The sequence below is a fragment of the Schistocerca cancellata genome, chromosome 4 (genome assembly GCF_023864275.1).
Source record: "Schistocerca cancellata isolate TAMUIC-IGC-003103 chromosome 4, iqSchCanc2.1, whole genome shotgun sequence".
In the NCBI taxonomy this organism is placed as follows: Eukaryota; Metazoa; Arthropoda; class Insecta; order Orthoptera; family Acrididae; genus Schistocerca; species Schistocerca cancellata.
The window spans coordinates 852,155,383-852,180,380 of record NC_064629.1 but is presented as its reverse complement, the minus strand read 5'-3'; the positions used below and the strand labels follow the sequence as shown (position 1 = coordinate 852,180,380).

The following is a 24,998-nucleotide window of genomic DNA, read 5'->3' as shown; positions in this document are numbered from 1 at the left end:
CATGAACAATTTTGGCCCCATGACGTGGCACATTGTCATCCACAAAAATTCCGTTCTTGTTTGGGAACATGAAGTCCATGAATGGCTGCAAATGGTCTCCAGGTAGCTGAACATAACCATTTCCATTCAGTGATCAGTTCAATTGGACCAGAGGACCCTATCCATTCCATGTAAACACAGTCTACACCATTATGGAGCCACCACCATACTTGCACAGTTCCTTTTTGAGAGCTTGGCTCATGGCTTTGTGGGGCCTGCGCCACAGTCGAACACTACCATCAGCTCTTACCAACTGAAATTGAGACCCACCTGACCAGACCAAAGTCTTCCAGTCATGTAGGGTCCAACAAATATGGTTAAGAGCCCAGAAGAGGCACTGCAGGCACTGTTGTGCTACTAGCAAAGGCACTCATGTCTGTCACCTACTGCCATGGCCCACTCATGTTGAATATTGCTGCACTGTCCTAATGGATCCATTTTTCGTATGTTCCACATTAATTTCAAGCATTGTTTCTTGTCTGATAGCATTGACAACTCTACACAAATGCCGCTGCTCTCTGTCGTTACATGAAGACTCTCAGGTGCTGCATTGCATTGTCTGTTGTAATGCCTCAGATTTGGTATTCGCAGCACACTCTTGACACTGTAGATCTCAGAATATTAAACTCCCTAATGATTTCTGAAATGGAATAACCCATGCATCTAGCTCCAACTACCATTCTGCATTCAAAGACTTATTTCATGTCATGTGACCATAACCATGTCAGAAACCTTTTCACATGAATCACCTGAGTACAAATTACAGCTCTATCAATGCACAACCCTTTCATACCTTGTCTACACAATACTACTGCCATCCATACATGTTCACATTGCTACCCCATTACTTTTGTCACCTGCATATGCTATAGTTACACCAGATGTTAATGACCACCATTCCTTATTCTTTAAGTATTTAGTATTTTGAAAATCCGTAGTATTTTTTTCTTAAGTTTAGCTATCTTGCACATATCATTACCATTAACTAAATATTGACTATTATTCAGATCTTGTTTTTATGTCTGTGTAGTAATTTTTCTGTTCACTCTGTTCTGTTCACTGTTAGAAAAAGAATGGTCATGTTCCTGTGCCAACTTTCATGGGTGACACGGAAATGGCCTTCTTCAACTTCTAGAAGCAGACCACCTTGGCAAGGTACAGACACATTGATGATAATGGTCTGGACTCATGGTAATGAACAACTGCTCCATGTCCTGTAACTGCTTAATCATCTGTTTTCAGTTTAAACCTCCATGGTCCTTCTTCAAATCAAGAGCCACATCCCTTGCTGTTGATCTTCACCTTACAGAGGTTCAACCCAAACTGTATTCCACGTCAAAATAAGGCACAATATCAACTTTGACAACTGCAACCCCTTCCACATCAAATTCCTTTTCCCTATTGTAGTAGCCGGCTCTGAGGACACAATGTATCGATGAAGGAGGCAAAGGTGACTACTGTGACTTCCTCAGCATGATAGTTACAGTTGTACAACGATCAGTGGATGTGACCAATTCTGGCCATGCCACATGACTGTCGGCCTTATTTTAGGTGGCCAACTCTAGCCCTGGTGATCAGTTTACTGCTCTGAGCCTAATGTAGCATGCTAACTTCACTACATCAATGGCTGCATATATATTTATTGGACTTTAGCTATAGACTCAAGTGATGGCTATCTGCTTCGACTTCCTTCAATAAAATGGGCAAGCTACAAGAGATTCGAAAGCAATTATACACTCTATAACAGCAAAATCAACACTTTGAGCAATGCCAACCCCGTCACAACTAGATTCACTCCAGCAGCAGTTGCAGAAAACAGTGTAGCAAGAAATTCTTTCAACTTTTACTCCATTTAATGTAGCTACACTGGAATGTGATATTTATTGCAACACTTAGGACAGATTTTGAGGCCTTCAAGGTAAATTGACCAGAGCAGCATGGTGCAATTTTCTTGTTCTTTTCCCCTCCAGAAGTTTTGTATATTTTGCATAAATTGTTTCCAGACTTGATCCCAGTATGTTATCCTTTACAGAAACTTGACAGATCATCTACTCATTGCATTACACACGTGCACATGGTAGCCACTAGGTTAGGATTTAACTAACATGAATTACTGTCATGATGATAAAAAACTTCGGTAGTTGATTTATACGGCCTTAGCTGTCATTGTTAGCTTGTAGACACAAACTCTGCCTGCGCGCAATCATATGCAGACACACTCATCTGTGAAGGGTAGGTGCACTTTGCCTGCAATAGGAGTGTTCTCTCTACAGCTATTAAATCTTTTGCTCCATTGTTGGACAAAGTATTAACAGTTAAACAGGATTTAAAATTTTATTGTTTATTTTTCTATCTCAGTTGCATATTTATTTTTGTGATGTAACTAGTTTTGGTCAAAGTAGATCATCGTCAGATCTATGGATGGTAGTTGTGTGAGTAACCTGTCACATCATACTGTCAGCAATAGTGAAAATTGTTCAATGATTTGAAGTGTCATCCTCAACAGATCAGCATATAAAAGATCAGTTTTATGTAACCACATTAAAACTGCTGTAATGTGGGTCCTGGTGGCCCCTTTGGCAGACAGACTTTCTCACACAGCTGGTGGCCCTTTGACCCCTGCCACATTATCATCACCATCATGCCCAGTATTTCTGGATGTCACATCTTCTGTTGAATGATTCCTGTTTAACAGCATTGCACCTACATTCCTGTTGATGTTTGAAGTCTTGTCCTCACTGTTTTATGCAACATTGCTTGCAGGAGTGCTCACATCAGAATTTGTGATATAACTATTGCCATAATAGAGCCCATTTAAATAATGCCTGCAATAGGAAAAAATATTCGTAGCAGTTCATAGTTAAATCATTTTCATATAAATGGATTAATTACAGTATGGAATGCTATTAGATACAAGCCCCATATTGTGAATTTTGCTACCAATCATAGCTAGGCTAATAAATTTTCAAATCAACACCATGCATCAGTTTAACTAATTGATGAACAAACTTACATTAGTTTAGCTTCTCCACTGCTAAGTGAAACCAATAATATTGATAATATATGTACCCTGATGCCTTTGATGCTTTCAGGTTTTCAGTGTAAGATAAAATTAATGGCTTGATAGGTTCTCATTCCAAAACTTTGAATAATCATTCTACTAAATTTGCAGAATTATTTTCACCTGGACTTGAAGAGACATTTTTTTTCAGTGTTGTTTACCTGCTTTGGACTGCCTTAACAGGTATGACATAATAATGGTCTAGAAACTTTTAGCATTGTACTTGAGAATGGCATAAATACCAAAATCTGTATAGTACAGAAGCTAAATATAGTAATACACAGTCAAATGGCAGTTTATTCTTTTAAAAAATATTGTGCGACTGTGACTCAATACCAGTGAAAACTATTTACTAACTGTTTCTTCTTGTCTGACATGTAGCTCAATAATGCATCTAGATTTCTCATAAGTAGCTGAAAATTTTCTAGAGGGGATTTGTAGACTGCTAAAATTATAAGAGAAGTATTCTACAGTAACAGCTCACAAGCACGTGCTTCTAGGTTCTGATCAACACAAAAACAATTTGTTTCTGTGTTTTTGACTTAGTGTTCGACTTTTACACGTGTTGCAACTCCTCCTCTTTCTGTGGTATTTCTGCATGAAAATGATGCTACTCTGTAGTCCCTGATATTTAAATACTCCAACCCTGTGGTTACATGGCGTTCAGAGAGGCACAGATCATCTAAGCATACAAGAATGTCATCTATCTTGTTTTTTAACCCCCTGATGTTGTGATGAGACAAATTTATTTTATTTTTCTTGATACTGCTACATATATTGTTGCCTTTTTCTGCTCTAATTTCTTTCAATACTGACTGACTGTAACTGACTCTAACCTAAAAATATCTGCCCCTTTGACTCCAGTAATCACAGGGCTTTCCTGTTGTGTGCTCGTAGTGCCCATTACACTTTTTGCAAGATGCCCAGCTAATCTTTCCTTCCCCGCCTATTCAGGTGCAGGCCAAGATTTGTGTATTCCTGTCTCACAACTGCAGCAACAGGCATGACACAGGTATGAAACTTTGTTTCCATCACAAACAATCCACCCAGCTCTTCGTTCACATGGTCAATAGCTATGATATCCCATTGCTGGTCATGTCACTGCAAAACCTCCACAAATCACATACAACTGTGTGCTGTTGCTGCTTCTATTTCCTCTAGGTCACCTTTAATGTTATATTCTAAGCTGCTCCTCCTACTAAAAGTATCTTATCTTCACCACCAAAATTACTGCACAAGGCCCTTTTTCTTTCTATGTGATTTTTCTACTGACCTAGCCTTAAAGATATTTCTACAAGTCTGCTGCACTGTACTTTGTTCAAAAACTGGTTGATGCTCTTCTCCTACTTCAGGTACCAAGTCAAACTGATTGCTAACTAGTATTTGAAATGTGATTTCTGAGATCTTCCCCTTCTGCCAATTACTTGGCACCTTTTTCCAGCTCCCATTGTCTCTTTCCTTCTTCAGCCTACCTAATTCAAAATATGTCGTCTGTAATTCCACATGAAGGGCACAAATCTTTTGCCCCTGTTCAAAGATTTTCTTGTCTGAACTACATAATACTCAACTCCATAGAAGAGCCTCATCTGATACTTTTTAGGCTACCCTGCTACATTCTCCCTAGTGAACACCAACCCACAATCCTGCCATGTTTCTCCCATACCAATTAACCTATGACAACATCCACATTTGTCACTCATGACCCTACTCTTACAGTAAACTAAAAACCACTACAACACACTTAAATTATTATAAAGTAATAATCAGTAAAACTTACCTTTCGGTGAACTGTTCACCTGATTTCCAGGCAAAACTGACAGTATCAGGAAATTGTGTAACGAACTGTAATGAATTGAAAACAACACATAAAGATTAGATGGAGAGCAGACATTAGCACAAGCTTGTAATCACACCACCAATATTCACTGGACATAGTTTTTAAATAATGGAAGACACGAAACAAATGAAAACCCAGAAAATCATGATACTTATAACAACAGTATTAAACAAACACTATCCGGAAATTTTAGAAAGCACGTCAGTGCATCCAAAACAGCTTGTAATTATCTGCAACTGTTGTTGTTTATGTCTGAGCATGACCACCCGCCACAGCTTCAAGTCTCAAGTATATTTGAGGATATTCAGCCATCAGTTGAGCTGGGTCTTAGCTTGGGTGTCCCAGACCCATGTGGCAGACTCTGCAAGAGAGGCGCTCTGCATCGCGGTGTAGCTTGCTCGCCAGGTTTCGAGAGGGTGCGTTTCTGGATGAAGTATCGAATATATTGCTTCCCCCTACTTATACCTCCCGAGGAGATCACGAATGTAAAATTAGAGAGATTAGAGCGCGCACAGAGGCTTTCAGACAGTCGTTCTTCCCGCGAACCATACGCGACTGGAACAGGAAAGGGAGATAATGACAGTGGCACGTAAAGTGCCCTCCGCCACACACCGTTGGGTGGCTTGCGGAGTATAAATGTAGATGTAGATGTAGATGAACTCAGACGGTATATAACACAAACCATCAGAAGGACCTACCACAAGCAGTCAATAGAAGAGTGTACTGCCAGACCCCACCAAAGGGGAAACAGTAGAGCCCTGCCACAAACAGCACCCAGCAGCAGCGTCAGGTTTGATTCAAATCTTCCACCAGTGGAGCCACAAGAGAGAGCTCTAACTGCACTGCTCCAGCCACTGCAGTTCTGGGTATATCATCTATGACTTTGCAGTACTGTGGTCCATTGCCACCAGAATAGGGACTCACAGGCTTGACAGGCACCAGGCTTCTTCATCCACCAATGAGATAACCCTCAGTGGCCTCTCCCAGCAGCAGCTGCAGCGTCTTTGGTACTGACATGCTGCTGCTTGCTCCAACACTGTCAGTTTCATACAGAGGGCTCTGGTTGCTATAATCATCAAAAACCCCTCTGTGGCCCATCCTTCCTGTGTGCTGACCTCACACTGGCCATCGATCCAGTGTCACTGCTACTGTTTCTGCTCCCAGAAAAGGCCACACAAGACTCAGCAACCATGGAAACAAACCTCCCTGAAAAAGAAAGTGAAACAGTCTCTGTCTTCACATTACACCCTTTGCAAAAACTACATTATTTTGGATGTTACTGCTCTGACTGTAATGATGCACCCTAGTACTACTACACAAGTGAATGTGTATACGTTGTCAACTACTTGTGCTTTGGACTTCAGCAGCCAAGGATAATTCTCTGGATTCTGCACTGTCAATACCCATGACCTTGCATCTGTTTTGTGTTTTTATTGATTTATTTCAATAAACCCATAGCACCTACTCAGGTATTCATGGTAAACATGTCTGCTCCAACACCAAATCCCTCAGTTCCTATACCAATAACTTTTCTCAAGCTTTCCTCTCCTGCAACTACCTCATAATCCTGTTTATAAACATGTCCTCACAAGAAGTTCCTCCTCTAACAAATGTAAATCCTGCTTCCATGACATTTATGCTGTTTACTGAGTACCACATGTGTAGCGAAGAGAGTGTGTACGTGCATGCAAATAAGATTCCCAGGAAGTACTAATAAATAACGATTTATTACAAAAACACGAAATGAAGTCATTTATGACAGTGCCCTCAGAGATGCAATTCCACAAAGTCTAAACACACACAAATTGTAATCTTTTTGATTTTTGTTTCACAAAAGAAACTGGAAGTCTCTGAAGTTACTATTTCATGAGAGATAATGGACAACACCGAAATTATTCTGACGTAAGTCTGGTTGGGCATCTGTCAGTGATAACAGTTACTGGGCACTATCACAAAATCAAAGTTTGACCAATGTATACCATCCCAGGAGTTCACTGTCCACTTGAGGCCGAGGCTGGTGGAGCTGATGGCTCCGGCTGAAACTGCCGGCAGCTAATTGTGCTGCTGTTGTGGTAATGCTCCTTGGTTGGTGCTGCAGTTGGAGCTGGCCACTCTGTGATTGGACAGCTCCATAGATACAGGTCTGGAGGGTTGATACTTGCTTGGTGTTCTTGCGGATATGTGATCAGCGGAAGAAAATAGTCTTGTGCGTGTAGCACCACATGTGATAAAGCAAATGCCACGGATGATGAAGCTGACGCTGCATATTTCTGTTGTGTTCACTTGAATCTAACTTGAAAATGGACTGGCCTATTTTGGTTGGCCGTATACGATTATTTTCTGTCCTGCTCTTTGTATGTGGTTGCTTTCTATGTTAAAAGATGAATTGCACATTGCAATACAGACACTTTATTAATTGCAGAAAGTCACAATGACTTTTGTTCCAAAACAACTGTTGAAAGATGATTCGTGATTACTGAATTAACAAACACAAAGTGTGCTGTGATAGTAACAGACCTGCGGGAAGCATCATCCCGTATGGCTGTAGGGCAGCACCCACGAGGGACCACGCTGCATCGAGTTGCGTAGGCACGACAGTGGTGCGAAGCAGAGTGGAATTTCTTGGCATGTCTCACCTATTGCACTGCATTGTACTGGAAGTCAAATTGCAACCCAAACTGAAACCGTACTGCTGGAGGCTGTGCCAGGCCTTACATACCCACCATGCAGAACTGCGTTTCTGTTCACATGATGTGTGTGTACAGTGTTTGTTCTTCACTAGCAGTGCCACTGGTTTCTTTGTGTGTGTGCACTGCTCAGAAGCATAGCTGTTGCTTGGGGTGGAGGCTGGAACAAATGACATATTAAAATGATTGTGTACAGCACAGGGTTGTGACATGTAATGCCCGTCTTGTATGAATAGACAGTTGCTGGAGGACTGGCACTTACGGATGATGGTTAGGCAACACCACACACCAGAAACATTGGGCTGGCAGTGGAAATAGGCAGTTTATGGTGAGACCAGTGGCTGGATTGGCAACCACAACTGGAACAGCTGCGGCAACACCAGTGGAAACAACTGGGCCAGCTGCAGTGGTGGTGGCAGCAGCACTGGTGGCGGCAGCACCGGTGGTGACGAGAGGACCGGCCACAGCAGGGCCGGCTTCGAACATACTGACAAGACAGCTAGCATCGGAGTCAAGAGAGCTGGCAGTGTCAGAAGGATTGGCTGTAGTAGGTGTAGTGGCAAGAAGACTGACAAAGGGATGGATAACGTTGCAGACAGGCCTGACGACGACTTGAGAGCCAGCTGGAAGATGGCTGGCAACTGCATAAGATTTGGCCAAGACAGGGCCGACAGTGATAGGATGTATGAGATGGCTGGCAGTGGTGTCAACAGCATGGCCAACTATACGAGGGCCAGCGATCTCTGGACTAATAACAGGGCTGATGTTGTTGCAGACAGGCTTGGCAATGACACTAGGGTTGCTCAGACAGGGATGATGCCAAGAGGAGGGCCAGCCGTAACAGGATCAGGGCTGACAAGTCTGACAAAGAGAGAGGTGGTGTCCAATGGCACCACAGGCAAGGGCTGGGTGAGAGTGGTGCTACTGCTGCCATACAGACACAGAGAGCCGCATGGCATGACATCGAGTTTATAGTCATTATCCTCCTGATGCGAGATGGGGGAAAACTGACAACACAAATGAAAAATTGCTGCATCTGCTCTGGCAAGAAAATGAGGAATGCATTGCTTACTATTGATGCCCGAGGCCATAAAATCAAACTCCAACTGTTGATATAGAGCTCCCAGTCTTCTTTCTGACTGTTAAACACACGAAAAAGTGACAGATGTGGGAATGGTGTGCTGAGACGTGGTTGTAGTAGCAGATACTTGAGTGAGCTGAAATATGCTCTATAACAACGTCTGAATTTGCTTCTCTGGTGACAGAATGATATGAGACAAAGACAGCTCCATCGATGGGACAGGCATGGGATGAGGAAACTCAAACAATAGGCGAAAATACACTGCCAGTCTTGGAACTTTAATTCTCACAGAAATACAAAAAAGGCACTAACTAGTGAAAACAGTACAGACAAAAAGCACCAATTAGAGAAGTTCCTTGGCGACAACACATGGGTGAAAGACAACCAGTGTGACACAGACACCGTCGCAAGATTTGTAGAATGTTACACCAATTAGAGAAGTTCCTTGGCGACAACACATGGGTGAAAGACAACCAGTGTGACACAGATACCGTCGCAAGATTTGTAGAATGTTACTAACACCACGGAATACAGATTATGTCAACACCAAAAGCATGAATAACCTATCTCATTAAAAAGACTCAACACATGAGCAAAAATAAATATGCTTGAAAACCTCTCAACCAATGAGAAAAACGAAACACTACTCAAGAAAACTAAGTTGCAGCAAGAACAATGAAACAAATATGAAAACAGTCTCATGATCAGTACCCTGTATGGCAGATAGGAGAAGATCACCAAAAAACCCCACTAAAACAGATACCTTTATGCTTGTCACCTCGAGGCAGGTGAGGAAAGAGTAGTAAACTACAACAACATACTGTAACACGAGTAGGCACAGAGTTGTTTCCACTCATCTATCATATTTTTTATACACAGTTGCTTCCTGTGTTACAAGAGTAATCTCATGTCACAAAACATACACTTTATTAACTGCAGTAAGTCACAATGACATTTGTCTCCCCCCCCCCCCCCCCAAAAAAAAAAAAAAAAAAAAAAAAAAAAAAACTGAATGGTCATTTGTGATCACAGGATTAACAAACACAAAGCTTACTGTCACAGCAACAGCTCTGTGGGAATTATCCCGTATGGCTGTAGGGCGCCGTCTGTGAGGTCTGCGCCCAGCATAAAGTATCGTAGGCATAATGATGGTGCGAAGCAGAACTGAGCATCCTGGCCTGTCTTAGTGATTGCCGTGAACCATACCAGAACTTGAACTGGAATTCAACTGGAACATGAACTGAAACCAGCCTCCTGGAGGCTACGCCTGATCTTATGTACCCAGCAGGCTGAAGTACGTTTCCATCCACACGATGTGCAGAAATGTCAGGCTGGAAGTGGGCATAAGTGGCCTACTGCTAATATGCTGCAGATTTAATCTGTGTTGTGAAGCTGGCAGGGAACATGGGCTAAGGCAGCCCACTAGTGGTGTCCATATTGCGGATAGACAGAGTTGCAGGACATAGCATTAAACCCCCCCCCCCCTTTTTCCCTGTATTCCTGTTGCAGTGGTTGTGTCCTCTGGTGGTGGTTCCTGAATCCCTTGATGTGAACATCCATTGGAATGGGGGCCTCCATCGTGGGTGCATCTCTGTCCTGGAGGCTGATGTTGCTCCTGCTCCAGCAGCTAGGGGATTGATGTGGCATCTGTGGAAAAGAAAATGTGGAGGAGTTGTGAATGGTGACACCTGAGTCTGTACAAGGACAGAGTGTTTTCTGCTTATAGTCTCATTTTGTAGCTGGATCTCTACCATGGATTGGGCCAAAAGGAACACAATCTGCCATGGAACTCACTTGTGTTTGCCCCTGTTGATCACTGTCTTTCAAACATTCTTGTGGAGCCTAAAATAATGGGGGCAGTCTACTGGCAGTGCGTCGCTGTGGGTGACTGGTTTAACTATTGACAGGTTGATCCACTGAGGGTGACCGTGGAGCTACTCAGATGAGCTGATCCATAATAAGGTTGTGAACTGATTTGAAGCAAGGAACAGTGTGAGAGCATCTTCTACGAGGGCAGTTCAATAAGTAATGCAACACATTTTTTTTCTGAAACAGGGGTTGTTTTATTCAGCATTGAAATACACCAGGTTATTCCCCAATCTTTTAGCTACACAACACTATTTTTCAACGTAATCTCCATTCAATGCTACGGCCTTACGTCACCTTGAAATGAGGGCCTGTATGCCTACACGGTACCATTCCACTGGTCGATGTCGGAGCCAACGTCGTACTGCATCAATAACTTCTTCATCATCCGCGTAGTGCCTCCCGCAGATTGCGTCCTTCATTGGGCCAAACATATGGAAATCCGACGGTGCGAGATCGGGGCTGTAGGGTGCATGAGGAAGAACAGTCCACTGAAGTTTTGTGAGCTCCTCTCGGGTGCCATGACTTGTGTGAGGTCTTGCGTTGTCATGAAGAAGGAGAAGTTCGTTCAGATTTTTGTGCCTACGAACACGCTGAAGTCGTTTCTTCAATTTCTGAAGAGTAGCACAGTACACTTCAGAGTTGATCGTTTGACCATGGGGAAGGACATCGAACAGAATAACCCCTTCAGCGTCCCAGAAGACTGTAACCATGACTTTACCGGCTGAGGGTATGGCTTTCAACTTTTTCTTGGTAGGGGAGTGGGTGTGGCGCCACTCCATTGATTGCCGTTTTGTTTCAGGTTTGAAGTGATGAACCCATGTTTCATCGCCTGTAACAATCTTTAACAAGAAATTGTCACCCTCAGCCACATGACGAGCAAGCAATTCCGCACAGATGGTTCTCCTTTGCTCTTTATGGTGTTCGGTTAGACAACGAGGGACCCAGCGGGAACAAACCCTTGAATATCTGAACTGGTGAACAATTGTGACAGCACTACCAACAGAGAAGTCAAGTTGAGCACTGAGTTGTTTGATGGTGATCCGTCGATCATCTCGAACGAGTGTGTTCGCACACTCCGCCATTGCAGGAGTCACAGCTGTGCACGGCTGGGCCGCACGCGGGAGATCAGACAGTCTTGCTTGACCTTGCGGCGATGATGACACACGCTTTGCCCAACGACTCACCGTGCTTTTGTCCACTGCCAGATCACCATAGACATTCTGCAAATGCCTATGAATATCTGAGATGCCCTGGTTTTCCGCCAAAAGAAACTCGATCACTGCCCGTTGTTTGCAACGCACATCCGTTACAGACGCCATTTTAACAGCTCGGTACAGCGCTGCCACCTGTCGGAAGTCAATGAAACTATACGAGACGAAGCGGGAATGTTTGAAAATATTCCACAAGAAATTTCCGGTTTTTTCAACCAAAATTGGCCGAGAAAAAAAATGTGTTGCATTACTTATTGAACTGCCCTCGTATATTGTAGTCTTCTTTTGCTTGGCCATTTGTGTTTTAAAAGTTTGCAGAAACTGTTCTACCATGCTGTTAGAAGCAGGATGGAATGGTGCTGAATACTATTTGTTTAAAAAAACCATTAGAAGTTAATGAAAAAAAAAATTAGGAACAATTGTCCATGATGATCACAACTGGTAAACACTGAATGAAGAAGATTCAAACCAGAGTTTGACTAGTTTTTGCTGCAGTTGTGGACCACGTGCTTGAGCCATATAGAAATTTGCTATATGTATTTTTGAGGATGAAGGGGCCTGAAAGGTACAAATGAATTCGTGGGCATGGCTGTATAGGTGGATGCCACTGGAAGTACTTCCTGGCTGAAGCTACTTAGTGTTGCTTGAAAGGACAGCAATTGAAGAGGGTGTGCTCAATATCTTTATCGATATCTTGCCAAAATAAGTGATTCTTATTATTAGCGTAGCTAGTTAAAATTCAAACTCATATTGAGTTGTTGGATGTGAGACGGGCTATGTTCAGTCATTTAATTGTAAAGGTTGTCTTTCTTCACATACCATCATGTCTTTCCTTTGTGAGGTATTAGTGATGTTTCTTAAGTGTATCTATTAGATGTAAGTAACAGTGAAGAGTGAACATAAAGTTTAGTGTCAGGTTTGTGTTATTGTTGTCATCATTGTTGCTGTAGCTGTTGTTGGGACATAAGGGAGAGGGTACAGTCTGATGTCCACATGTGACATAATGCTCCCAAATAGCATGAAGTGTGTCCTCTGAGCTTTACATCCCCATCTAACATACCAATCCTCTTCAGTAATGTTATGTTCCCTCTCTTCGTTGGACACTGTGGAGAGATTTGGGATTTACGTCATATATTGGTGCAAGGTCTGATAATCAGGAACTTTATTCCAGCACCTCTCCTATCCTTGCTAGCCAAATAATGATGATAAGCCTTTTTCACTACCAGAATTTGAACCAGCTACCTCAGAGTCAAGTGTCAACACACATGCATGTATTAGGTGACATGGTGCAGTGGTAAGACAATAGACTCACATTTGGTAGGACCAAGGTCGAGCTAACCATCCAACCCCACTACGTTAAGATTTTCCTTGGTTACTCTAAATTGCTAATGGAAAATTCTGGGATGGCTCCTTTAAAAATGGCATTGCCATTTCCCTTCCCCATCCCTGTTCATTTGGAGCTTGTGCTAATGACCTCATGGGCAACAAACTTCAAATCTGAATTTTCCATACTTTTTTTAAAGCAACTAAGTGTAATCTTAACCCCCCCCCCCCCCCCCCACACACACACACACACACACGCATACACATGCATAATTAGTTAAAAAATCCACGAATTTTAGTTCTGTGGCAGATTTCTTTCAGTGCACATTTTGATTCAGAGTGAATATTTCATTTAGGGACTTCTCTCTATGCAGTGGGTAAGTTATTAAACAACCATATTAAGTTATTACACTACTGTATTATTTTTCCTAGCTGTGCTAGTCCAGCAAGATATACAGAAAGGGTTCTTTGGAATGTAAGAAGTTGTGGTATGGACCACAACATGTTAAGGCTTTGAACTAGCCCATGAGGTACGCATGGGTGTAAGTAGCCTATTAAAGACAGGAAGCCAGGTTTGAGTGCAAGTCTGTTGCTCAGCTATCATGAATATTCATTTCAGTTATTTCAGTACATTGGTAATTATTATTTTTGTGACCATCTAATCATAACTCAATGAAACACCATTTTTGTGCCACAAGCATTTGGCCTTTATTCTTTACATGTGATCTATACTATTTAGTTTACATTTAGGAAGTTGTATATATAGCTTATAAACACTTGTGGCACTTTCTGCTTTTCTGTGATATTGAAATAATTTGAAGCTCTACTCCTAGATTTTATGGATATAGATCTACATGAGGTGTTCTAGTCTTTTTGTTACAGCTGTTTTTCTGCTGATAAGTACCATTTGAAATTTAGTTTTCTCATTTCACTTGTTCACATTAGACATTCCCAAAGTAATACTTATCAACAAACCATAATATTATATGCTACTGAGGACTACAAAAGTTGAAGATTCATTTCAGTGTACAAGTAAATACTGGAACCCACATATTTTCAAACACTGTAGTACTTCTAATATCGTGCTGTAAGTGATTTATCAGTCAAATGTGGAAAGTAAAATTTAAAAATTAAATTACTCACATTTGATCAATGAGGAAAGATGCAAATTAACAAAATCAGAAGTGAACGCAAAAATAATCTTAGGAGAAAAGTGGAACTGAAGGGGAGGGGATGCAAAAATGAGCATTCAAATAAATAGAAAGGAAAGGAAAAAAAATCAGAAGCAAAAGAGGTCTCAGAAAGGAATGAGTGGGAGATAAAATATAAAAAGGGAAAGATAATAAAACAATAAAATAAAATGAAATAAAATGAGGGAAACAAAAGTATTGGGATTGAGGGAGAGAAGGCTAATGTACAAAGTAAGCAGATAATTGAGGGTGGGAGGCTGTGAAAGAAAGGAAATAAGAGTAATCTGTTGCTTTCAAAAACATATTAGATTGTAAATGTATCAAAATTCATGTGATAATTTGTACTTGCCATATGTTTGTTTTTGTTATTAATAAGTTACATTCAACAACTTTTCTTTTGCCATTCTAACAGAGACCTCAACTACTACATTTTATAACCACTTAATTAATCTCATTGTTTGGAGGGTTTCCATCCTTGTAAGGTGTACATCAGTACCATTTCATTTCCATGATATCTCAGTGCTGTGTGTAAAAAGAAAAATTTCCCATGCATAAAATGGACTATTTTCTTTTTTATTGTTTACAAATAAGCCCATTAGGACTACAGAAAGTAATTAGAGGTGGCCATTTGCCTTCCTTTGTGCCCATATTTCTTTCACTCTTTTCCTATGGCTGTCTTTTCTCTCTTCAGACCATGTTGTTGCTGTTTGGTTTTTTTCTCTTGGTTAACTTGGCATTTGTGAATTTTGGGCCAAATTTTGTTGTGTTGAATATCTTCTGTTGTAAGTTCTACCAATTTCATATCATTTTTGTCCTTGCCAATCCATTTCATCGTGTCTGTTTTGACTTTACACTGAGCTACGTATTTGTTTTTGTAAGTTTGTGTGGGTTCATTCTTTTAGAGTGTCGATAGAATTTTAAGCTAGGTTTTCAAATGGCACTATAGATATTTGTGTATTGTTTGATTTCCTGTTTGCCTGTCATTTGGTATTGTTGTCTAAAAGTTTTGGACCTAAAATTTTTCTTACCATTTTGCATTCCCTTTTCTCAGTGTTTCCAATGTCTATTTTCTTGTTCAAAATCCTGATCTGAGCATTAGAGGCATTCTGGTTTAATTACTGTATTGTAATATCTTAGTTTTATGTTCTTGGTGATGCATTTGTTACAGATATTTTGGGTAAGTTAATATGCAGTCTTCATCTTTTGGCATCTAATTTTGTTCCATTATTTTTCTTGAACGGTTACAAAAAGATTGTTAAATTCTGGAACTTGTTTTTAGTCATGTCATATTTCTTCTGCATGAATTTTAGTGCTTGTTTGTTGTATATTGTCTGCGTCCGTAGCTGAGTGATCATCATGGCTTACTGCTATGTAGGGGACTCAGATTAGATTTCTGGTACTGCCAGGGATTTTTCATTTGTGGGAGACCTCTGCCTTTTGAGGCCAATGGAGGAGCTACTCAACAAATTAGTAAGGGTTCCTAGGTCAAAAACCCAACGTCAGCCAGGAGAGTGGTGTGCTGACTACATGTCACTCCATACTGCATCTGATGACACCATTGGCAGAAGATAACACAGCAGTCAATAACACAGCAGTCAATCAGACCCAGTTGGCCCATCTAGGGCCAGAATATGGAAATTTTACAAATGTTTGTTACATATCAAGTATTCTGGCTTTACAGGATATCTGTAGACCGCCAGTCTCTTGCAGTTACTTTCAATTTTGGGCTGATGAAATGTCATGGGTTAATATTGCTAAATCATCTGCATATTGTAGACAATCTATAGATAACTTGCTTGTGTATAAAGTAATTGGTTGGTCAGTTTTGAGGATTGATTCCTGTTGGCATCATTCTCATTTCACTTTCTTGAGGACACAATTGAAAAGTAACAGAGAGAGCTTATATCCATGTCTTATTCCCATTTTGAGTTTAAATTTGATCTTGGAATTATTGCCTGTCAGCATCTGTTTTATGTTTGCAAGTGTTTTCAGATCTAGACCTTGTCCTGTTAATACTTGGAAGAGTGATTTGCTGTCAACAGAGTCATAGGCTTTTTTAAAATCAACACTTGTGGAGACTAAATTATTGCTACAAATACTCTGATGTCATAGAATTAGCTTTAGATTCAAGATTTGCTCTGGACACAAATAGCCTGGTCTGAATCCTGCCCATTATTCTCCAGTTGTAGGTTCAAGTTGTTTCTGTGCTTTATTGAGAAGAAACTGGGATAAAATTTTGTATGCAACTAATATAAGGGAAATTCCTCAGAATTTATTTACATCTGTTCTGTCTCCCTTTTTGTGTAACATGTGAATTAACACATTTTTTTACAATCTTTTGGAATTTGTTCTGTTTGGTACCACTACTAATCATTTCCCTTCCTGTTCCAATCACAAATAGTAGAGCGAGAGAAAAACAGCTGTCTGTATGCCTCCATATGAGCCTTAATACCTCGTTATGTTTATGGTCCTTATGTGAAATTTACACTGGCAGCAGTAGGATCATTCTGCAGTGAGCTTCAAATGCCAGTCCTCAAAATTTTCTCTTCTCAGAATTTTCTCAACAGAGTTCCTCGAAAAGAATGTCATCGTTCCTTCAGGGATTCCCATTTCCATTTGAGTTCATGAAGCATCTCCACAATACTTGAATGTTGACTGAACTTCCCGGTAACAAATCTAGCCTTTGAATTGCTTTGATGTCTTCTTTTATTCCAACCTGATGGGGTTCCCAGATATACAAGCAGTATTCAACAATGGGTCACATTAGTGTTCTATATGCAATCTCCTTTACAGATGAACCACACTTTCTTAAAACTCACCCAGTAAACCAAAGTAATCTATTCATCTTCCCCACTACATTCCTTACATGCTTGTTCCATTTCACATCACTTGGCAGTGTTATGCCTAAATAATTAATTGACCTGACTGTGTCAAGTAGCAAACTACTAATGTGATATTTGAACATTATGGGATTGCTAATCCTGCTTATCTGCATTAACTTACATTTGTCTTACATTTAGAGCTTGGTACCATTTGTCATACCAACTAGAAATTTTTTTCTAAGTCATCTTATATCCTCCTACAGTCACTCAATGATGACACCTTCCTATATACCACAGCGTCATCGGCAAACAGCCACAGACTGCTGCTTACCCTGTCTGTCAGGTTATGAATGTATATAGAGAAGAATAACGGTCATATCGCACTTCGCAGTGCTGCTTGGATAGATCTTTTGCTAAGGTATGATGGTGGTAGTTGTTGTAGGCTTCACACAACATTCTTTTTAAAGGGACACGAGTCTCTACTACCTTTTGCCTATCTTCATTTGCGAGTTCTTTTTTAAATCCAAAGTGCAATAGTCCTTGCTTCCTCAGCATTTTCCAAATTTTATTATTAAACCACAGTGGATGTTTCCCATTCTTGATCCATGTACTCAGCTCATACCTCTCCAGAGCATGATCTGCAATCTGTTTAAACTTTGCCCATAATTGCTCTTATTTGCATCATACTGGGACCAAATGATGCCCATTCATTGTGTGAGTGGAATGCTGGCAACAGATTATATGCTCTTTCTAGAAAAATATTCTCCTAGCCTACTTGATTGATTTAATAACTTTAGTAACCATCGTCATCGTTGCTATGATGACGACATGATCACCAAACCCTTTCTCTATAGTGACACTGCCAAGAAGTTCAGGCTTGTTTGTAGCTCCAGGGTTTAAAATATGTCCATTGCATTGGGCTGTTGAACTAGCTGCTGAAAACAGTTTTTGGAAAACGTGTTTAAAAGTACTTCGCAGTACTGCCTCTCCATACCCCTGCAATGAATCTGTAGACATCCCTATCTGCACTTAGTAGATTAGTCATCTCCAACTGATATTGCATGATCTGAGTATTTCCTCACTACCAAGTGTAGACTCCCTTTGAATGACTCTAAAACTGTCTCAGCAGAATTGGGTGGCTTGTAAAAACATCTTACAATTAGCTTTTTTCCACCTAGACCTCTTATGTGCGTCAATATGACTTCACAGTCCCACTTAAAATCGACATCATTAGAGAAAATATTTCTTTGGACTTCAGTGAACACTTCCCTCCTGTGGTGTTTAATTTGTGTTTTCGATATATGTTCCATGACTTGATAAGTATTTCAGAGCTTCCTGCTTCAGGTTTCAGCCAGCTCTCCATCCCAAGAATAATTTGAATGCGACAAACTCTATGGAGAGCAGTAAATTCAGGAACTTTGTTATGAGTACTTGAACAGTTTATTGATAAAATTTTGATAGTCAAAATGTCATTATTCTGAGCGTGGTCAGATTTCACCATCAGCATGTTGACTGGTGAGTGTTAATCAGAGTACCTCAAACTACCACTTTGCCTTGACAACCCCCATATGCACTCCACAAGCCCTTTGCCACCTGAGTAGCTGCTTCCTTTTTGCAATGCATTTCTGACGCACGAATGCGAGTCCTACAATTCCCCACCTGTTAATGCACATCCAGATATCTGCAGTGAAGACGGTCAGAAACGATGAGGCCTTTTATTTAGATCCTCCACTCGGCCCCACTTTAAAGGCCCCGTTCAAGCCTGGGAACACTGCTGCAAACTGCAAGCTCTGCTAAGCCTTCACCACGTCTAACAGCTGCCTGTATGAATTGAGGATGGCCTTGGAAATCAAGCAACAGGCATCATGGTGCCAACACTCTGTGTGTGCTCAATAGCCACAGGCAAGATCTCCTCCACATTTCAGATGAAGCCCTCTGGCAGACATACTGAGTGCATGTTGGCTTTCTTTCCAGCCCTGAAAGCTATTTTCCTAAGAGGCTCCATAATGCATCCAACATTGGAACTCACAGTAACTTGCAAACTCCTCCCCCCCCCCCCCCCCTCCCAATCCCCATTCCACCCCCGTCTGTGTCTGTCTGCTCAGATCCTTCTGAACGAGTTGTCACCTGTCGTTTCGCATTATGAATAGGTGAGGCCATATGGCGGTCTCCACATTGGCTTTCTGCCTTGAGTGACGTGAACGCATTACCAATCACAACTCACCCTGCGGTTAAGGCAGATGTTCCGTGTCAGGTCCACTGGAAGGTGCCTTGGTGGCAGAGCCCATGGGTGAAATAAAAGACACCTGAGGCATTCCATACAATGTGCCAGATGCTCTGCCACTGATGCACTCTGATTCAGCAGCCTGAAGATGGCTGACCATAGCCAAAAGCACCTTCATCTGTTCGTGAACTGCGGACAGCTCCTCCTGTGTCCACACACAGTGTGCACACATCGTATTCCTCCTAGCACTACTAAGAAAGTACAGAAAAGAACTAAATGCATGACTTGCTGCTCAGCAGGTGTGTAGCAGGCAACAGTTGGAACCTGTCTGACTGAAAGAGTTTTGAAGATTTTACAGAAATTATATGTATTGTTTCTTTCAAAGTTTTTCTTGATTTCAACTAGTTGATCCTTTATGAATTTCCTTTTGGTCTTTCTAATTAATTTGATTGTCTCTTTCCTCACAGTAAGGAATGTTTTGTAGTTGTTCTCTGTCTTACTGCTATTCCAGTCGTCATATGCTGCCTGTGGAGATTGAATTACATGCTCACATTTCTTATTCCACCAAGGATACTTTTTCATTTTCTGCAGAGATATTAGTGTTTGTGTTGTTTCAATCAATTTGTTTTTGAGTTGTTCCCATTTTTTTGGCTGCATTTTCTCGAGATGGTTGGATCCAGCTAGTGTCAAATTTGGGGAACTGTGTCTTATTTATTGTGAACCTCTGAAGTTTTAAACACTATTTCTTCTAGTGTTTCCCATGATATCTTTACTTTATTGTGATTGGTTTTGTTTTCAACATTGTCATGTGCACATTGATTAGTGTGCATGGTTTATTTGCACACACAAAGGTGATTGTCATTAGTCTGTTGTTTACAAGCTTCAAATTTGTTATAGGGGTGAGTATGCCTTTCTTGACAGCATGAGCTACTTCTAAAAGTGGTGCATTTTTCAGTATTTGTTTGTTTTACCTTTGAAAAGTCAGTGGTTCCCAAAATCCATTGCATGGTTGTTTGTCAGTCTAGTTTCTTGGAGTGCCAGTATTTGTATTTTTTGCTCGTTTAGGGTTTTCTCTAGCTCATACAACTTCCCTGTACATAAGAGGGTATTTATATTCAGTGTGCCACTTTGGTGTTGCAGCAAAGTTGGCCGGAGGTCTCCAACTCCCTCTTTTTTGCGTGTCATACCAGATGCCCTAGAATCCGACAGGGTGATCATACTGTTCTTGGTTGCAGTGGCTAGGTTAGCACCTACAATAAAGGTTCATTTCCTGCCATGCATCATAGAACTTAATTGTTTCAAGTTTTGGACTGAAGTTCAGTCTTTTAGGAGTGGAGTGTTAGTTCCAAAAAAAGAATTCTAGCCACACTTTAGTGGTCAGATGCAGATCAGTTTGCTCCTTGCTACAGGTCAGATGCAAAGTGGATTTTGTGGAATATGTCTCCTGCCTACTCTGCCTTATTGATGTTCCTCATCTACCATATTGATGGTGTCTGTCGATGCCTCCATTGCTGTTGAATTTCCCACATCGTACACCAGTTCACTTCTCGTCACCTCTTACAATGTAATGAGCTAAACTTCCCCGTCTTGTCATTGCTGGGTTCTGGGCCACCCTGACATGACAAGGCGTAGTCCATAATCTTTTTTGTTATTCCAAAAAATAATTCATTTTCTAATTTTATTGAAAATTGTTAATGGTTGATACCTCTTCGAAGTTAGTGTGACCCAGTGAATTGCCTGGCTGTGGTATAGAGGTTCCTTTGTGCCTGATTATCTTTCTGCTCCTTTTGTAATTCTATACAGGAATATAATTGTTCACAAACTGATTATAATTATTTCAAAGGGTGTATAGGATATATTGGTACTTATGAGAATATATTTCTTTTTCCCATATACACTGAAGTGCCAAAGAAAGTGTTATACGCATGCATATTCAAATGCAGGGGTATGTAAACAGGTAAAATAAGGCGCTGTGGTCGGCATTGCCTACATAAGACAAGTGTCTGGTGCAGTTGTTAGGTTGATTACTGCTGCTCCAGTGGCAGGTTATCAAGATTTGAGTGAGTTTGAATGTGGTATTATAGTCGGCACATGAGTGATTGGACACAGCATCTTCGAAGTAGCGATGAAGTGGGCATTTTCCCATGCGACCATTTCACGAGTGTCCTGTGAATATCAGGATTCAGGTAAAACTTCAAATCTCCAACATCGCTGTGGCCGGAAAAAGACCTTGCAAGAACAGCACCAACAATGACTGAAGAGACTCATTCAACATGACAGAAGTGCAATCCTTCCACAAATTGCTGCAGATTTCAATGCTGGGCCATCAACAAGTGTCAGTGTGCGAACCATTCAATGAAACATCATTATTATGGGCTTTTGGAGCCAAAGGTCCTCTCGTGTACCCTTAATGACTGCATGTCACAAAGGTTTATGCCTCGCCTGGGCCCGTCAACAATGACATTGCACTGTTGATGACTGGAAACATGTTACCTGGCCGTACGAGTCTCGTTTCAAATTGTATCGAGCGGATGGACATGTCCGGGTATGGAGACAACCTCATGAATCCGTGGACTCTGTATGTCAGCAGGAAACTGTTCAAGCTGGTGGAAGCTCTGTAATGGTGTGGGGTGTGTGCAGTTGGACTGATGTGGGATCCTTGATACATCTAAATACTGCTCTGACAGGTGACAAGTACGTAAGCATCCTGTGTGATCACCTGCATCCATTCATGTCCATTGTGCATTCCGCCTGACTTAGGCAATTCCACCCAGGACAGTGTGACACCCCACACAACCAAAATTGCTACAGAGTGGCTCCAGGAACTCTCTTCCAGGTTTAAACAGTTCCACTGGCTACCAGACTCCCCATACATGAACATTACTGAGCATACCTGGGATGCCTTGCAATGTGCTGTTCAGAAGAGATCTCCACCCCCTCGAACCTTACGAATTTATGGACAGCCCTGCAGGATTCGTGATGTCACTTGCCTCCAGTACTACTTCAGGCATTAGTCGAGTCCATGCCACATCATGTTGTGGCACTTCTGCTTGCTCATGGAGGGCCCAGTTTCTTTGGCTCTTCAGTGTATATAAGAAGTGATTCAGTTTTATCTTTTATGAATGACTGTATGTTGATGACCTATGCTGATCTAAACCCTCTGTACACTTTCCTGATCAGCACCGTTTTAAGATCGTGTAGGATTTATATTCTCTCTATACAGAGAGAGAGAGAGAGAGAGAGAGAGAGAGAGAGAGAGAGAGAGAGAGAGAGATTCTCCTTTGAACTGCAACATAACATGTAGTGCTGGCACGAGTTCCTACCGTCAGTTTACTTTATATTTAAAATCATTAGTGAAATGTGTTTTAAATACTTAAATTCATGTACTGACCAGTTTCTTTTTATTGCTGATATAAGAGTCTGTTATCCGGGTATTCTGTGTATTTTTGCAGTTTTCATGTATTTATTTGTTTGGCTGTGTATCAGGCCTAGGAAGTCCACAAGGATTCTGCAGGAAACCAAAGTTAGGGATACTGGTCTGTAATTGTGTGAGTCCGTTCTTTAACCCTTCTTATATACAGGAGTCTACTGCACTTTTTTCCTGTCACTTGGAACTTTGTGTTGGGCCAGAGATTCACAATAAATGTAGGCTAGATAAGGGGCCAAGGCTGTAGAATTTTTGTAAAACCAAATTAGGATTCGATCCAGACCTGGTGATTTATTTGCTTTCAAATCTTTCAGTTGTTTCTCTATGCCAGGTATTCGTATTACTGTATCATCCATACGGTCAAATGATGGTATGTTTGCATGATACTCCTTCATGAATGATTTCTTGAACGTGAAATTTAAAACTTTGGTTTTCATTTTGCTATCTTCAACTGCCACCAGAATTATCGACAACGGACTAAATGGAAGCCTTAGACCTGTTTAGCAATTTCGCATAGGACCAGAATTTTCTCAGGTTATTTACCAAATCTTTTGCTAAGTTGCGATGGTGGTAGTAGTTGTATGCCTCACGTGTAGATCTTTTAACAGACATCCGAATCTCTACTAACTCTCACTTGCCATCATTTGTGCATTCTCTTTTGAACTGAGAGTGCAACAGCCTCTGCTTTCTCAGCATCTTCCGAATTTTGTTATTAAACCATAGTGGATCTTTTCCATCCTTTATCCACTTACTAGGCACATAACTCTCCAAACCATGATTTACAATCTGCGTAAACTTTGCCCACAATTCCTCTACATCAATCATCTGTGGTGATGCCAATGATGACAAAGAAAATAAATGAAATAGTACTATATATGTATATATGGCAACAGTGTTGGTTGTCCTCTGTCAATAAAGCTCAGCATAAACTTGTAACATTACAAATCAATCACAAAAGGAGAGATCATGATATTTCACACATATGCAGTTAAGGTTGATTTAGAGCCTTGTGTTTTACTGCAATTTTTAATTAACTTCATTATTTTGGTATGTTGGCACAAGTTAAGCAAATCTGCTTGACGTGTTTGCATTTTTCTTGTGGCAGATTCCTTACGTAGCGCAGGATGATGATCAGGTTGAAATGTAACACATTGCAACTTAACAAGCTGCTACAAAAGTAGTTTGGTAACTGTCATGATTTTCTGTTCAACTTATGATCTTATGGTGGCAATTCTGCATATCCAAGGTAGATTTTAGAGTGGCATATCGTTGCCTGATCTGCAGTGGGTCCTACAGGTGCTGAGATTAGATGGTAAAGTGCATGTAGTCAACCACCATAAGGATTAAAGGTTTTGACAGAGAAATCACAATAAATAAATTGGGTGCATTTCTGTAAAAACATTTGTTTGACGTAGTTCAGAGCATATTTATTTCATTATTATTATAATTATTTTAATTACAATTTCTTGTTGTGCATTATGTAGTAAAAGTAAGATGTAAAGCTATTTGAACACAGCAGTGCTTTCTTAGCTATACTTTAATTGGAGGGGATAAGCCTTTGCCTTTCTCCGACCTTTACAGAGGGACCTACAGTTTAGAGTGGACCTGAACCACAGTGAAGCTTGGCATTTTCCACATTAACAAATAATTGTTTAGAATACTATACAAATAGCGTTGGTGTCTGTAGATTCACACTAAGGAAGGAACATAAAATATTTCATTAATTGTGTGCTCTTTTTCAGAATATCTAAATTGAATAAGATTGCGACAGAAATTAATGTTGAATGTAATTCACTGGAGTGTCTGCCAATCTCAATAGGAGACTTTCCATACTTGCAGTACCTTAATCTGCAGTTTAATAAACTAACAGATCTCCCAGAATCAGTTTCAGAGCTTGTTATGCTTCGTGAACTTGTACTTGCTTGCAACAGGTTAGTACAGATCTCCTTCATTGTTGGTTATCTTTTCAGGGACTTTTTTTAAAGTTCCAGTTTCTTTTACAATACTGAGATTTCTATTTGTTTGCATAGATTAAGATTTTATAACAGGTCAGTGTCTCCTTGAATACTTGATGTCGTATTAATGTAATTATCATGGAGTACACTGTATTTAAGTACATTAAGTTAATATAAATACTGTGTCTTGTCTTGTCTTTCGTTAATTTTTATTTTTCTGTGGTTTAAATTGGAGGTTCCTGGTTGTCTTTTACTTCCACAGTTTCTGAGGC

General features: G+C 40.7%; 1 protein-coding gene across 1 annotated transcript in view; it reads left to right on the top strand.

The window, feature by feature from the left end:
* Nucleotides 1–24,998, top strand: part of LOC126184965 (leucine-rich repeat-containing protein 40-like) — a 200,392-nt gene that overhangs the window by 168,369 nt on the left and 7,025 nt on the right. The window contains exon 9 of the mRNA XM_049927661.1: nt 24,514–24,702. Within this exon, the coding sequence (XP_049783618.1) occupies nt 24,514–24,702 (189 nt within the window). The remainder of the gene's footprint in view (nt 1–24,513; nt 24,703–24,998) is intronic.